The following is a 17,292-nucleotide window of genomic DNA, read 5'->3' as shown; positions in this document are numbered from 1 at the left end:
GCTATCTGCCTACCTACGTACGTAGGTAGACATTAACTTAGTATCATAAATCATAAAATCAATCTTCCCAAGATTCTAAGATTAGATAAGGCCTATAAAATAACTGCCAGTCAGTGGATGAGTTGGCATCGCGTCTGATTCCCACCCAGGCATTGTGAGTTCAGTCCTCCATTGCGAAACAAGCAACATCTTCTACGTACCGTGATGGTACTAGAAGATTTTCAAATATTGCCCGGTTATTAGTAAAAACAAAAACTATAATGGTAGTAAATACAAATAGTAATGTTAAAAACATCAGTTTAGTTATGTATAATAAATAATATACTATTCATTTTTTTTTCTTTATTAGTAAAAAAAGATACACGAATTACATTACACAATATTGAAATATAGTACAGTTATTAATTACATAATATAAGTATTTGATGTACCCCCATAAATAAGCAGGACTTGTGTGTATGGGGGTGTTGTTATATTGGTTTATATTTGATATGATTCAGTTCAACTGTTCGGAATACTTTTTAAGTTGGCTTTTGAATTCGTTTATATTTGCATTCATGTTTCTAATTTTTTCTGGTAATGAGTTAAAAAATTTAACTCCGAGATATTCATGGTTGAACTGTCCTATTGTTTTTTTACATTTAGGAGTGGGAAGTATTGACGTTTGTCTAAGATTTCTGTTATTTTTAAAGGGTGCAATTTTATTTTGAATATTGTTTTTATAAATTTCTAATGTTGCATGGTAGAAGTATAATGCACTTAATTTTCTGACCTTAAATTGTTTGAATAAAAGTTCGGACGAATATGTACCGCCCCAGCCTATAATGCCGTATTGTATAATTGATTGACAGAAAGCGAAGTATGTGGTTCTATTTATTGTTTTTGTGTTTAATTCGTAGAACTCCATTTAATTTTTTAAAAATTTAATTAAAATCAAATTTAATAATATAATTATTAAGTTCTGCAAGTATTTTTTGGTTTTTGTTAATGTTACAGCTGTTTCGGCTTTCAAGGCCATTTTCAAACTGTGGTTAAGCCACGTTTTGACGACTTATTAATATGATTCTATTTTACCCCCTCCCAAGTTAAAATGATTTATTACCGGTTAAACCAATTTACTGATAAAAATAATTGTGACAATAGATTTCAACTTAATAATTATATTATTAAATTTGATTTTAATTAAATTAAAATAAAATAATAATAAAAAAAAAATAAAAAAATATGTGGTTCTAAGTAATTTTTCGTTTAAAATATCTCTTAAACATCTAAATATATATGTTAGTTTCCTTATTCTGTTGTTCAGAATATTTATATGTGGGGACCATTTTAAACGCTGGTCTATTGTTATGCCTAGGTACTTAATATCGGTCTTGCTTTCTATGTTTGTACATAAAATATTGCATTTGTGGTTTTCTGTATTTTTCACAGAGTGGATAATTATGTTTATTTCTTTAGGTGTTTCTTGTTTTTTAATGAAAAATGGTAAATAATAAGTTTTTTTAGAATTTAAAGTTAACAGGTTTTCATCAAACCATAATTTTAGTTCATTGATATCTGTATTTGCCATGTTATTTAATTCAGACCAGATGTTTGCTTTTAGTAGTAGGACTGTATCGTCAGCGTAAGAGACAAGTCTCCGTATTTGGAAATATTGAATATATCATTGACATATACGAGGCGTATCCAGAAAGTAAGTGTACTGAATTTTTGTAGGTTACAAATCTTTTTATTGAAACAAAAAAATTACATGATTACCGTAGTACATATGTAAGCTATTTTTAGACATAGTCGCCATTCCTCTCAATGCAGGTGGTGAAGCGGGGTATCAATTTTTGATGCCTTCCTCGAAGAAGTTTCCCGCCAACCCCTTCGTCCACTTCTCCACCTCCTCCTTTACCTCCTCGTCGGTTGAAAACCTTTTTCCACCCATGTACAGCTTCAGGGAGGTAAAGAGATAATAATCAGAAGGTGCTAGGTTAAGGGAATGCGCGGGGTGGTTCAGGATATCCCATTTAAACGAAGCAAGCAGTTCCTTCGTGGCGTTGGCCGTGTGTGGTCTGGCATTGTCGTGCAGCAGGCTGACTCCCTTTGTCAGCATGCCTCTCCTCTTGTTATGAATCGCCTTCCGCAATTTTTTTAGGGTCTCACAGTATCTTGCAGAGTTGATGGTCTCCACTTGAGGCAGATATTCAATCAAAATTATGCCTTGACAGTCCCAAAACACGGATGCCACGATTTTCTTGGCTGAAATTGTGGTTTTGAACTTTTTGGTGGAGGGTGAAGAGGTGAGAACCGTTTTTAAACTCGCGATACCACTTGTACACACTCGTACAATTCATAGCTTTATCACCATATGCAGTTTTAACCTCATTATAAACCTCAAACGGAGGTTTTTCCTTCCAAACGAGATAACGGATGACGCCGCGTATTTCGCATTTGGCGGGAGATTAGATTGACATTTTTCACGAAACGTGTTGTCGCGTTGACATTTCTCAACGTACTGACCTTGAACAGGTCTCGTTGCGGAGGGGAAGAGTCAGGCTACACGTAAGTGTAGCCAACATATCGAAAATAAAATTCATTAGGTCGTGAGAGCCTCAGTACACTTACTTTCTGGATATGCCTCGTATAATAAATAACAATGGTCCCAAAACCGTGCCTTGGGGTATTGAAAAGTCGCTATATTTTGAATCGCTGACTTGATTGAGTAATTTTACTTGTTGAGGTCTTTTATGGAAATAACTAGCTATCCATGCTAAGACTTTTCCACTAATCCCTACTGATTTTAATTTACTTATTAATTTTTTATGTGACATGCTGTCGAAAGCTTTTTTAAGGTCTATAAATATGCCAAGACATTTTTTATCAGAATCTAGGGCCGTATATAAATAGTTGGTTATTTTTGCTATCGCGTCGTGAGTACTTGTATTTTTTTTTAATCCGAATTTATATTATTTATTATACATAACTAATTACTATTAAACTATTCATATATTATTTTTTATTCAAAACTAATTAATAATATACTATTGACATATTAATGTGTAGTAATGTGTAGTAATGTGTAATTAATGTGTAATACGTAACTAATAAATAATATACTATTCATATATTATTTACTGTACATAACAAATTAATAATAAACCATTCATGTATTATTTATTACACAAAACTAATTAATAATATAATATTCATTTATTATACATATTATTCATATGTAAAAGCCCCTAAAAAGGGCGTTAATAAATAATAACAAAATAAAATAAAAGACTCTTCAAAATAATTATTTTTATGGCATTCAATAAAACCACACCCCCGATAGCCCTACATCTGTTGATTGTTGATAGATAAAACTGCATTAATTATCATTTGATAGGTGCCTTTTTTATCTCACCAATAGTAATTAGCAATATACTATTGCATCTTTTTTCTAGCCAATGACAGACACTAAAAAGGGAGCCATTTAGCAATGGCGACCTCTTTAGTCGCTGCCATTGGCTAGAAAAAATGTTCGAAAAATTCTGATGCGAATCTTATAAAAATCTTTTTGCTAAAACTTGAATGACGCCAGGAAGTATAAATTATATAATATAATTATAGAAAGTATGTTATTTTTTATTCTATATTTTTATTATTTACAATAAATATTCATTTTATAATATACAATGTTATAATGGAAAATTAAAATAGCCATTCCTCACCACAAACAGGCGAGGCTCTTGAGTTTGGTGGGGAAATTCTAGCTCAATTATATAAAGTCACGAAAGTAAAAAAAATTTGGACTCTTATGGTAGTTTTAGATCATTTTTCAATTTTATCTGAAATAAATGAATATTTTTGAAAAATTTTAAATTCATGAATTCAGAATGTCAATGCTATAATATAGAAAAATACTGAAAACAAGTACTTACATTTTTGCAGTTGTGGGTGTTGATAATGTAAACAGATAAAAAAAAACCTTGAACAAAGAAAAATTTAGTAAACAGCAAAAAGAAACACAAAATAAAACAGTCTGTTTGATGTTGTGTTTTGTATAAATCTTTTATTGTTAATAAAGGTATAAAGATTTAAGAAAATATACATTATTTAAGCAATAACCTTTTGGGTTTAATGCCGACTGGAATCCATAGGGCACTTTGTGCTTAGTAAGTCTTATTTAAGACTTCGTAGTTAAATAATTAATACATTTTATTTTTAGGCTTTAACAATAGCTTTGCCGGTATTCTCTCCTCGAAGCATTCCGACGAATCCATCAAACATATTCTCAAATCCATCGGTGACAGTTTCCCGGTACTTGATCTTACCTTCCCTGATCCACTTGAGGTTCTGTTCAATACCCTCGCTCCAACGGGGAACCCATCGGTTGACGAGGAAACCTTCCATCTTCAGCTCATTGAAGACAAAGGTAGGCTGGAGAATGGCAACTGAAATACAATAATTTGTCTTCAAATTTGAGGGGCAGGTTTTTAAACTGTGGATAAATTAAATAAATTAAAATAATTGGGTTTACCTATTTCAGCATATCGCTCGTCATACACTTCCAAAGGGAATGTATGGCAAGTGATATCCTGAAATAGAGAATATAGCGCGCTTACAGCGTGTTCTGCCACAGGTTTTATTATAATTACGTTATGTATATTTTTGAACAAGATTGGCGGCCATCTTAGCTGCCAGTGTTTGCGTATTTTTTTGGGAAGGGTTGGTAAAAAGTTGAATAGTTTATCTCATGATTTCATAAGAAAATTCAAATAATGTTGCTACCAAGCAATAATAATTTAAAATTCAAATCTTTTTTTCAATTCTTTCAGTTATGTAATTATTTCCGCATAGTGACCTTGTGGTAGTTTGAAGGGATCATCATTATATGAAGAAATGGCTCCGCAAACTGCAATTCTTCCAAAGCGATTCATCTGGTTAAGGATAACTGAACTCAATTCACCTCCGACCTTGAAAAAGAAAAATAATAACCTAATGAAAATAACCTTGAAATAATAACCTAATGTAAGGTGTTTTTACACCAAGGAAGGTACATAATCTCTAAATAGTATAAAATAAAGTCGCTATCCGCGTCTGTCTGTTTGTGCGCTTATTTATCCTAAACTAACGAACGGAATTTAATAGGGTTTTCACTATCAATTAGAGAATTTCTTCCGAAAGGTTTACATATATAATACATGCATATTATATTTGTACAAATAAGAGAAAAGTCAATGTCTTATAATCAAGCCGTTAAAATATTTTTTCAAGCACTGCATTGTTAATGCTGGCTAAACCTTATAGTCCAGTCAGTGGGGAGTTTTACCTTGCAAAAGGTTAGGTAGTAGCGATTTTGATATATGTTGTTAAGATTGGGGCTCTAAGAAAAAAAAAAAGTTTTCGACCTTGGGAGGGTCGAGCTCGACCCGCCATCTTGGATTGAAGGTGTCAAAATTTGTTTTTTTCAAAATAATTGTGAAGTGGTCGTTTTTACAACCAAATTGATGAAGGCAAACTTAAAGACAACTAAATTACCTACATTTTTTGGAAAAAGTTTTTTTATGTAAGTCTTATAGGTAACGAGTTTCAGTGGCGGAAATGTGAATATTTTTCTAAAAAATGATGAGATTCCCAACTTTGTAATTTTTTCGGGTTATTCATTACATAATTATATTAATTTTAAACTCATTTCCACACCACCATGAGGTAGAGAACATGGCGCATTTTTTAATTGTGGTATCCCCAGTAGGTCTACTCCACAGATATACCAGCGATGGTAGATTTAGAAATTATGTTACATTACTATGAATTATGTTACTATAAATTATGTTACTTAATAACAGTCTTCGTCATCAATGTCATCATCTAACTCATTGCCTGTGATACTGAGATTCTGGGCTTCCATTGACAAAATCTCTTCTTCTTCGTCCTCGACATCGATGTGAACCTCTGGCGAATTTCGGCATGTTTGACCATTACAGCACCCACATACAATAGAACACTTCAATCCAGTTTTCCTGCAGCTACATGCAACGCCGCATCCTTTTTTACAATTGCATGAAATAAATTTTAATAAAGTCTCGGGTGCTGGTTTCTTTGTCATTCTTACTGGAACAAGCCCGTTGGTGTCACGTTTCCAGCCCCAGTTTTCTGGATTTTTTTGAATTCCATACCATTATTGGACTTGATGGTACGTTCTAAATGCATGGTACCGTGCAGCGTCGTTCGTTGGTGGCAAAGAGGCAAGATTGAATTTGCTTTTTGTTGTCGATTTGCGAAACATTTGTAGCGGACTTCTTCCAAGGTTTCCTTATTCATGTCACCCCCGTACAAAGCAACAAGAAAGCGTATTCCTGCAACTGCTATGTCTTCTGGTGTTGCATCATGTTGTTTGAAGATTCCTATCATGGCATTGAGTCTTGTGTCGTTTTGCACCAGCGAACAAAATTTTGTTTTTCCTTGGTTGAAGAAGGACGATGTTGTATCGCAGCCGCTAAAGGCATGAAGAAACAGAATATTCTCAGCCGCCTCTTTGTATTTCACACTATTCGCGGAACACAGCCTTTCAAAAGTTTTGCCTCTCCCGGGTTTGCGAAGATATATACTACTTTTGGGTGGTGCTAATGCTGTCAGCAGAACTAGGAGATCAACGTCTTCGCCATAATGAAAACAGCGTCATATGATGAACACAAGGAAATCGCAGTATTGACAATCAACTCATCAGCATCTTCTTCAGCCTGCTTAATTGTAAAATCATCCTGTATAAATTGCTTTGTAAGCATCGAAATCAGACGGACTTTGTTATTTTCATTGGCTAAAAATCGTTCTTGTGAAACTTGAACTGGCATTGTTTCATCGAAAAGAACATCTGCAGACATGTGCTTCTTCGATCGGCGAAGTCTTTCGGCGGTTTTCGTATTTTTTTTCACTATCATCAAGCGGATATCCATCGAAAACAATGACTGAATGTGATCCATAGTGATTTCTTACATAGTGAACGTACTTCTCGCAAATTGACCCAAAATAATCATTCCGGTTCCATACAACTTTATGTAAAAGATATCCTCCATCCACAACATTAATTTAGCTACCTTCAAGTTGCACGCCTTCTGGAAGTTGTTCGAAAACACCATAAAATGATGATTTCGTACCTTTGCGCACGAGCACACTGAGTGACCGAGCATCCAGGCAACGTCCTGTAACCAGGACTCAATCAGTGTTGCCAAGTCAGCTGTAGACTAGGATCCCACTATAACAAATCAACGTCATCGAGCACACGGATGATGCTATATAAGTATATTGTAACGTAGAAATATGTTAAAATGATATTGCGTAATATGTTCGTACAAAATTTATCAAGAAAACTGGAGTTTTACAATTTTTTGTCTAAATTTTCTTCTTTCAACCGCTGTAACTCGTTACCTATAAGACTTACATAAAAAACTTTCTACAAAAAATGTAGGTAATTTAGTTGTCTTTAAGTTTGCCTTCAACAATTTGGTTGTAAAAACGACCACTTCACAATTATTTTGAAAAAAACAAATTTTGGCACCTTCAATCCAAGATGGCGGGTCGAGCTCGACCCCCCCAAGGTCGAAAACTTTTTTTTTTATTTAGAGTCCCAATCTTAACAACATATGTGAAAATCGCTACTACCTAACCTTTTGCAAGGTGGAGCCCTTTTTTATCCCCCACTGACTGGACTATTAGGAGATACATCAAAATAATATACCACGAAATTATATATCTTAAAAAGGTCTACAGAAAATTCCGGGATGGTATATGTCTATCTCTTAAGGATAACCCCCAGCAACGCCTGGAACACGTCAGCTAGTATAATTATATATGGGAAAATCTATCTACAATAATCTATATAATAATCTATAATCTACCATACATTTATGACTATAAGCTTCCTAATTATGCACGAAAGACATATATTAAACATTATAATTATAAATACCTACTATACTTAGTTTTTAACTTTATTGGTATAAAATATTGTGATTTTTACATTAGGACATATATACATATATTATAATACTAGCTGTACCCCACCACGCATTGCTATGGCTCAATCTGTCTGTGCAGATAGAGAAACTATAGCGCGTGTTGCTTTTACGTCCAACAATTGGCGCTGTTTTTAAAAAATCTATACATAGGTATATAAAAACACACATATTCGAATGCGACCTTATGTCAAAATTTCAAAGCAATTATTGAAGAACTTTCGGAGATTTGAGATTTTGAACAAACAAACATTTACATTTTTATTTATATAGATAGAAGTACTATTTTAAGATAAAAATACAAAATAAACAAATCACGGGATAAGCTTAGAGAGCGATGCTTCTGGTGTAAGTGTAAAGAAAAAGCTAAATAATTTCTTGAGTTAATCTCTGAAGATTGCATAGTCATTTGAAGATCTGTGACAGTTTTTATTTGTCTGGGTCTTGAATATAATTTGTATTATATTGAAGTTATCATGGATTGTACTAGATTACACAAGATCTTATTTTTAGAGGATTTTGCCTTTGTTGATAAAAATAATAAAGGATGGCGTCTTTATTATCACTTGATTCTATTGACATTTTGAAGAAAATATGACACTGTCATATGACAGAGACAGATGAAGTATTCTTTTACATTCTAAGGTTAAACAAGCTGAGATAATTAGTGAAATTGTAAATTTGAGTAGCGCTAGTGGTTTATTTATGAGTAGCGCCATGAGAGAAGCTTGGTTGCTAACAATTTTGCAACCTGCAATTGCCAACCAGTTTTAGTTTGGTTTCAGTTTCCCCACGAGCGAAGCATGAACTGTCAAAACCTTAAAAAATAAAAATTCAGCCAGCGTATGTTTGCGCTTGCAAAACTTGAAAAGTAGACGACCGATATCGCTGAAAATTTCAAAGTCTCTTCTTATTAGAGCCAAGAGTGCTTAGAGAGTGCTTTGAATGTTAGAAGAAGTCGGGGACGCCTGAGGAATACTTAACGCAATATCTCTACCAGAATGAGATACGGAGTCGAATTGAAGTCGATGAAATGTAGTAGTGAATGGAGGAAGAAATGGGAGGCGCCCGAGAAAGACATTAGCAATAATGAAGCATTGATTGCAGGGTCTACTAATTCTAAATATAAAAGGAAAATACAAAATACAGGGTTATGATCAGTGGCGGCTTGGAACTTTTGAGTGTGATAAAGTGCTAAGTTTGAAAGATTCAACATTATTGATGTTGTTTATTTTTTTCTAAAATTCGATTTATTATATGAACATTATCAGGAAATTTCAGTTTGTTTGAAAATCTTCATACAAAAACCGAATTTAAAAAAAAAAAACAGAAAACTTTTTGCTACAACAACATCAGTAGTGCCATTTTTTGTAATATTAGCATTCTAGTACACCCAAAAGTCACGAGCCTGTATGTATGAAAAATGGAATATCCAAATTTCCACTGGTTATGATTAGTTTACTATAAATAGCTACCTGAACCTGTTGAAGGCCGGAGCAGAAAATATAAAAATATTTTTTCAAAATCAATCTTACATCAAAATTGTAACCTAAAGTTTTACTAGCCCAAATGATGCCGATTTTGTTTTTCATACATTTTTCGAAGCATTAAGGTCAAAATCGCATTACAAATTATTCTAACAAGGATAATATTAGAATGCTCGCATGTTCTCCGGAGACCCATCAGCAGTCCACTGGTTAAGTAATGTTTCAATTCTAAACTTACTACAAATACCAATAACACATACTACGTTTGGTCAACGAAACTTTAAATACTTTGCGACAAGACTCTACAACATTCTTCCAGACAGCATCAAACAATGTGATTCACAAAAAAATTTCAAAGATAATGAAAAAAATTGGATCAAAAATAAGAATAGGGCCTTCACCGGTGCATTCACCCAAATTCGCAGTTATTGAAGTCACCACATTATTGAGCGAATACATCTTAATACAAGTATAGGTATGTTCAAAGGTATTAGGAACTAACACGAACAATTCTGCCTCAACACAGGCTAGCCTAGTGAGGCGGTATTTGAGAAACCTCAACTGTATTTTTATTATCTTTTTACCTTCACAATATTATGTTTGTATTAATAGTTCTTCATTTTTGTTAATTTTATAACCTTAAAAATAAAAGTTACAAATCAATGTACACCATAATATGTATGTATAGTTGTAATGTGTAAACTTTCCTAAATAAAGATATTTTTATTATTATTATTTAATAATAATCTCTCACTAGGGAGATAAGAGTATCCTTTAATATGAGATAATGAGAATGTTCGGGAGCAAAAATATATCAAATTTTATTTGCCTGGGTTTTAAACTTGCAACCTCTCGTACAAGACCTAAGAAGCTTACAGGTCTAACACAGAGATTACAAGTTACTTCTTCTCTTTATCATAATTGAACAAATTGGTTGTCAGTTTATTGACATTGAAACTCTAATCAACTATTGTACAATTCTGCTTTTAACATGTGGTTAACTAAGTATAACCTAAGTATAAGAGAATAAAACTTACATTGTCGAAGTAGCAATCTATTCTTTGGGGAGCAACTTCCTTCAATGCCTTTCGGGCATTTACAGTTTTGTAATTCAAGGCATGATCGAAACCCATTTCTTTTGTTAGCCATTCACATTTTTCATCAGACCCTGCAAATCCTATGACCTTGCAACCTGTTCCAATTTCAAAAATATATCACTTAAAATCTGTTTATTTTATACACTGGAGCAGACCCGTGAAAAATCAGTTCTAATTTTGAAAATGACAATTTAAATAATTGTATTAAAAATATTTTACAATAGTAGGTACTTTATCGATTTTCTGAATTCTTTCTCTATCTGAATCTCTTTTCTATGGTCAATTCAATACAGAATAGAGTGAAAGTTAAAGTTAATACAAAATTGGGTTTCTATTTTTATCGCGCATTCTACGGCATAGAAAGCCAGTTCTCACTGACGTATAAATTCTATGAAATAGATCAAATAGAATAAATCAGGAGGTAATGCGCTATAACTTAGATTAAATTTCATTTAAATAAATATACATAGTACGTATGCCAGTAGTTATAGGTATTGCAACCGAAGTTGAGTTGTACGCAGTACTAAAACAGATGCACTGCTTGCATATAGTATATTTCACACTTGTTATTCGACGTCAGAAAAGAAAATTCTGGTAAAATTAAAAAAACAGTTTTTTATTTAATTAAATATGTATTCAAACTCGATAATCATATATACTCTTCCCTTTCTCGCTGATAACTATAAGGAAGGTGAGCAAGACAACATGCTGTTTCTCAGTGATGTTTGGCAAGGACATTAATGTCAAACCTGCCTCAGAACAGACTTCGTTTAGTGAGACGGGTAAAGAAAACCTTGTAATAATAAAATTTTTAAAAAACAAAACAAACTCCCGGGTTGCCGGCACTGAAACTGAAAAGCGAATACATATTTACCGATACTCACAATCCTAAGAATGTGTTAGAACGGGCTGTTTCACAGAATTTGAACAATTCATAAAATTTCAAAGTTAAACTTCAAGTTCTGTGAAAATCCTATTCAAGTTCTGTTATTATCCAAGAACTGTGAAACAACCAGCCCGCGATGAAAAAATAACAGAAATTGAATTTTAATGAATTGTTCAAATTATGCAAAACAACCTGTCCTGAGTTTCAGCTTGCTTTGTTGTAAATATTTAACTCATCTATTTACAGTCCAAGAGATATTTTAAAAGCTACAAAGATCACGATGAAAATGAGAAACTCCAAAAAGAAAAATCTGTGTAAATTTAATAATGTCAGAGCTTACCGCTCGAGAGATTTAGCTTCTTCAGCACAGAAAGTTGCTGCTTTTTTTTAAATTTCTGAAAATCTGCTTATGCATGACTACACATTTTTATAATGTCTCTATCGTTACTTAGTATTTTTATGTCTGCATGATTTAATCAGTGAAATGCATTATGTAATGGTTAGTTCACACATTTTAATAAGATATCTGATAACACAAAAATGCTTAAGCTAGGAGTACAAAAGCATACATACACATATTACATATGTATACGAGTACCAGGCAGAGTTTTCGTGAGAAAATCACCTCAAGGTCTCTTAAAAACTTAATTTATATATTTAATTTATTCCTAGACTAAGTTTAATAGCTAGTGACTTATAACTAGTGGCTTATAACTAAGATTAATGTCTAATGATTTACAACTAAGGACGGGTTGTTTCGGAGGATTTGAACAATTCATCAAATTTCAACATTCATTTCCGGGTTCTGTGAAAGTCCTATTCAAGTTCTGTTATTATATCATCATAGGCTAGTTGCTTGACAGAACTGAAATAAAAACAGAACTTGAAAAAATCTTTCACAGAACCCGCAAATGAACGTTTAAATTTGATGAATTGTTCAAATTCTCCGAAACAACCCGTCCTAAGACTTTTAACTAGTGACTTAAAACTCCTTCTCACAAGAAAATACGGAAGATGCTAGAATGTCAAATGTCTTTAATTATATTCCTATAGGTATTTCGCTAACATTCGTTTCTTTCGAACTGAATAACTATTACGGTATTGCCAGTTATAAAAATAAACAAAACAAAAAAGCTCCATTTCATAAAATGCATACAGTAGTTATAAAATTCGCACAGAATAAGGTAGATATTTAACATTAATTACATATTATTAATAATTTCACAGTAAAACTAATACAACATTATTGTAACAAAGTTATAGTGTGTATAATTTCCTTTCCAAGATGACTTATTTTTAGATTCGTAACCACGAAGGAATAAGTTTTTAACCAATGGCGTTACAGTATTTGTAACACTTTGAATTCAAATGTCATTTTAATGAAATGGGCGACATGCGAATTGGATATCATATTTTCATTTATTTCTTTCTATATTTTTGACTGATTTTTTTATTTCGATTTCATAAATTTTATTAATGAATACCATAGACATATGAATATTAGTAGACCTGCCCTAAGTGATTAAAAGCGTATTATCCCCACTCCCCATACCGGTTCCATTGAGCCGGCTGGGCTCGCGTATGGCCTCAAGTGAAATTTGAAAACGTGACGTCATCATTCTTGTGCGAACTATGGTCGAGGCATCATCGGTTCATTTTACGAAATAACACGGCAAAATGTTGACTTGTAATATGAAAACTTGTAAAAATAGATGTGAAAAAGAGAATAAACCCAATTGTCGTATTACATTCCATAAGTAAGCATTATTTTACTTTATTTTAAGCTTATTCACACCGTATTATATGGATCAGTTTTAGAAACATATACTATCACATCACAATGTAGCGATTCTCAAGTGTGCTCATCGTTGTTTACTGGGGTAAGTAAATTATGAGACATTTGTAAAAGTGTCTTAACTAAATACTCTGAAACTAACTACGACTCTGAAAATAGAAGCTGCCTTACTTTGCCGAATTTGAACTTCGCAAATTAGTTCATAACGTGGCGAGTAATTTGCGCTCCCATGTAGAAATGTCTATTCATTCAAAAGCAGATTTTACTTTTAAGAACTAAATGGTGATATTATAATGCGAGATGCCTATTTACTGTCAGATTGATTTATTGACGAATCACAGTCAGCCTTACTCCCTTCGTTCTTCAACAGTTGATTTTACCCCTCGCCATTATCTTCTCGTCTATTAATTCCTATGTCTGTGATGAATACATACAAATAAAATATAATGTATCGTAATCATCGATTTAGGTATTTATTAATACTACCTTTATAATACAAAATAATATATATTCCATTGTAAAGGTCCCGTTAAATATGGAAGAATCACCGTTACACATCAATTTTATAAAAAGCAATTAACAAAGTATTTTCGAATGCTTCTTGATGACGTGCAAACGAGATCTGCCTGGAAATACTATGTAGCACCATTGAGATGATTGCATTATGAATTGTGTATTTTTATTATTTAATTATAACTGATGGTTACCTTTGATTTTGGCAATCTGCCCAACATGAGAGCCTACAGCACCTGCTGCTCCAGATATGACAACTGTTTCGCCTTCCTTCGGTGTGCATACTTCCAAAAGACCAAAGTATGAGGTGTTACTGCAAATGAAAATTCATAATCACTTTATACCAGTGATGGACAACCCGCAGCCTTATGTCCGCCTTTTACCGTGCAGTCATGGAGGTATTCATGTTTAGTTAATGTAATAAAAAAGCAATTCTACAAAAACGTAGATTATAGAATCAAAGGGAGATATGGCGTTGAAGTTTGCCGACTGTCGCCGAGCTATGATCAAACTGTATGGACTTTCAAGTGGCAAAAGCCAATGCATGATATGTGTTTGGTATGTAGGCAGAAACCATAGAATAAAGAAGAACACAAGAAATGTTACATGGGCGTATTTTGTGTTCCAAAAGTCTGCGGATTCTCCGCTTAAATTTCATAAGCAGAAATGTGTCATCATTATGAAATTCAAACGGGATAGCCATATACAATTTCAGGCAAGTGTAAGGCCTCTCTGCCACGGGGATATTCAAGTATCCGATACTGGACAATCCAAGTATTTTGGTGACAACAACCATACCATTTGTGCGGAGGTTTGAACACAGGCACACGTTACCGAAATTTTGTAAATTCGTTGGAGACGCCTGTCTCCCACGATCAGCCGGTCAAAGTAATTACCACTCACATCGTCGAGACTAAAAGCATTGTGGAACAAAAACGATAGTCCCACCATCACTTGTGTCAAACATTTTGTAACAATTTTAGATCAATGGAAGGAACAAAACAGTCAACAAAAAATGACAGCTACATCTGTTGTGAGTGCGGTTATGAATGTTAGTTTTGACTTTCTGAGAGGCAGTGACGATGCAGATCTCGTGGATTTTAGTACAGACTGTGCGCGACAAGTTGTTTGCGATGTAAATACACAATATCAGTAGCTGAAGAAGGGCCTAAGAAAGGCAGAATCCATGCTAAGTGGGCTAGAACCATCAAGTACTAAGTCAGTGGTGACATTGCTTTCATTCAAATCTATAATATAAGGAAGGCATTTTTAGTGTTCTTCTTTATTCTATGATTGCAGTTACTATTGCAGTAGTATGGGTGAACAATTTTGTGCTGGCAATTTCATACTAATAATGGTTTATTAAGATATACAGTTTTGATTTGTTACCCAGGCATGCCTAGGACCCCAAGGCCCAGTGAAGAAGGGAGATCTCCCAGCTCTGGCAAGAGATAAGTGGGTGCGGTCAAAGATGCCTGTTCAAATCTCTTCCCACCGTCAATGGTAAAATCTCTCCAACCATAGTTGGCCACCACTAACTTACCAACAGGAAATTCTTTGTTTTTACTCTCAACGATTCTATAACAAATAATACATTATCATTGTGATTATTCATTGTGACTTGTGGAATTTTCTTATCTAATATTTGTTGCTGGTATTTGATGTAGTATAGACGAATTTATTATGAGATATAATAAATTATAGCAAATTCATTATTAGTATGCAAAAAATTATGGATTTTCTGATCATGTTGTCAGACAATTTTCTTTAGATTGTTTATCTCTAGAGGATTTAGAACAATATTAATATGAGATGTGATGTAATACAACTAAATTTATTAAAATCATTTACGGAAAATCTAATTAATATATTTGGAGGTATGTATATTTTGTTATTACACATAATCTCCGCATTGGAATGAGATACAGGGTAGAATTAAAGTCAATATAATGTAGTTTTAATATGTACAAATTTAGGAGGCAGGGCTGGCCCTGTGCAGGCGCAATTGGAGCAGTCCGCTCCTGGCGCCGACTTGCCAAGGAGCCAAGGCGCTGATAATAACTAACACCTAAAACAGCGCCCTTGAGGTTTTTACTAGAGCCAGGCGCTGTTTGGATCAAGGCTGGCCCTGCGTTGAAGACATTATGCATACACCATGATCACCAAATAAGATTATTAGATTCTAGAAGTTACATATACATATCCAGTTTAATCCAATGTTTATAAAAAGTGTTAAAAACATGTGTAACCTAATCATGAAGGATTAATCATAAATGTTATCGTAACTTGATTCACCTTGCAACTTGGGAACCTATCATATCAGTTCCCACTGGGTATCTTATCATGTAAGCCCTCATGTATGGATCTACACTTAAGTATTCGGCTTTGCAAAGGAATTCTGAAAAAAAAAACTCGTTTAGCATAAAACATGGAAACATCTAAATCCGATTTAGAGGGAAGGTTAGATTGAACCAAATAAAAAGATTATTATTGCACAGGTAAATACTAAATAGTTTCAATAAACTACCTTATCGCATTCAAATACTTTTTATAAAAGCTATGTATTATTTATATAACATAATTTAAAAAAATATTATTTACAAATAGGTAATTTTATGGATTTTTTAACTAAAGATAAGGTAAGAGGTAGGTACCTATAACCTAAAAAAATTATATTCGAAAGGAAATCACAACGAAACGATTTTTTGTCAGAATGTATTTAAATATTATTGTTATTGAATGGGTTTCGGAAAGGGAACACATAATTCAAACATACCGCCATTCTCAAGGGCGGGAAGGTTTTCCTCTACGATGTTGAAGTCACTCCTTTTTGGTTCCCCCTGGAAGTGCTTCACAAGGACATACTTCCTGGCTTTTGCGGAACTTGAAGCTGTTCCGAAGAACCTTCGCATTAATCCTGTTACCGGACCGCTAGTCATTTTGCACTTAATAATTATAATAACAATATAATCACCACAACACCTACAAAACAGGTTGTCAAAATGTTATCGGACAAAGTTCAAATCGTTCAAATATAAAGTATGTAAATAATAGATTGAGAGATAATTTCTACCCATAGATTATTTATTTTTTCTCGAAGCAGCCTTAAGAGCAATGCTAATTATTGTCAAATGTTGGCAATGTTAGGTGTGTAATTAAGATACTATCCACCAACCGAAGAAGCTACGAATATGTGAACAATTTGTGATTACTATAAATAAGGGAGTTAATATCAACACTATGCATGTAAAAGAACCGACATATGCGGCATTGAGACATATGCGGGCGCACGTGTTTAATTTGGTCGTTCTGTGAATTCAAGTCACGTAGATACCTAGGGACATATCAAATTCATTCACATTTTAGGATGGGATTTACGACGCCTATACATTTAGTGTGAGTAAAAATTTGCCTTCTGACTTATAATAGGTTGAGAAGTTTATTAATAATAACAAGTGATAATTTTTAAAGCGCTGTGTGAAAAATCATAGGTTTCGATTAAAATACTTCGATCATGTAAATGTTT

The 17,292-nt window shown here is 33.4% G+C and overlaps 1 protein-coding gene across 1 annotated transcript; it reads right to left on the bottom strand.

Annotated features, from left to right (window-relative positions):
* Positions 1–3,941: 3,941 nt before the first annotated feature.
* LOC149420527 (prostaglandin reductase 1-like) lies at positions 3,942–16,799 on the bottom strand. The gene is made up of 7 exons (XM_089636191.1): positions 16,543–16,799; positions 16,062–16,164; positions 15,156–15,344; positions 13,961–14,079; positions 10,513–10,667; positions 4,838–4,949; positions 3,942–4,427 (listed from the first exon to the last, which is right to left on the bottom strand). Exons 1-7 carry the CDS (start codon positions 16,703–16,705, stop codon positions 4,198–4,200), a joined length of 1,071 nt encoding a protein of 356 aa, XP_089492317.1. The 5' UTR covers positions 16,706–16,799; the 3' UTR covers positions 3,942–4,197.
* Between the last annotated feature and the right edge of the window lie 493 nt (positions 16,800–17,292).

The sequence above is a fragment of the Hesperophylax consimilis genome, chromosome 10 (assembly GCF_061612785.1).
Source record: "Hesperophylax consimilis isolate HC1 chromosome 10, BYU_Hcon_1.0, whole genome shotgun sequence".
Taxonomy (NCBI): Eukaryota; Metazoa; Arthropoda; class Insecta; order Trichoptera; family Limnephilidae; genus Hesperophylax; species Hesperophylax consimilis.
The sequence above is the reverse complement of the archived record's forward strand: the minus strand, read 5'-3'. Positions and strand labels throughout refer to the sequence as shown.

Coding starts and splice junctions, on each gene's coding strand:
- LOC149420527 (XM_089636191.1), bottom strand. CDS start 16,705: ATGACTAGCGGTCCGGTAACAGGATTAATGCGAAGGTTCTTCGGAACA. Junction 16,165..16,542: donor TCCCGCCCTTGAGAATGGCG/GTATGTTTGAAT, acceptor TTTTTTTTTCAG/AATTCCTTTGCAAAGCCGAA. Junction 4,950..10,512: donor TAGATTGCTACTTCGACAAT/GTAAGTTTTATT, acceptor TTCTTTTTCAAG/GTCGGAGGTGAATTGAGTTC.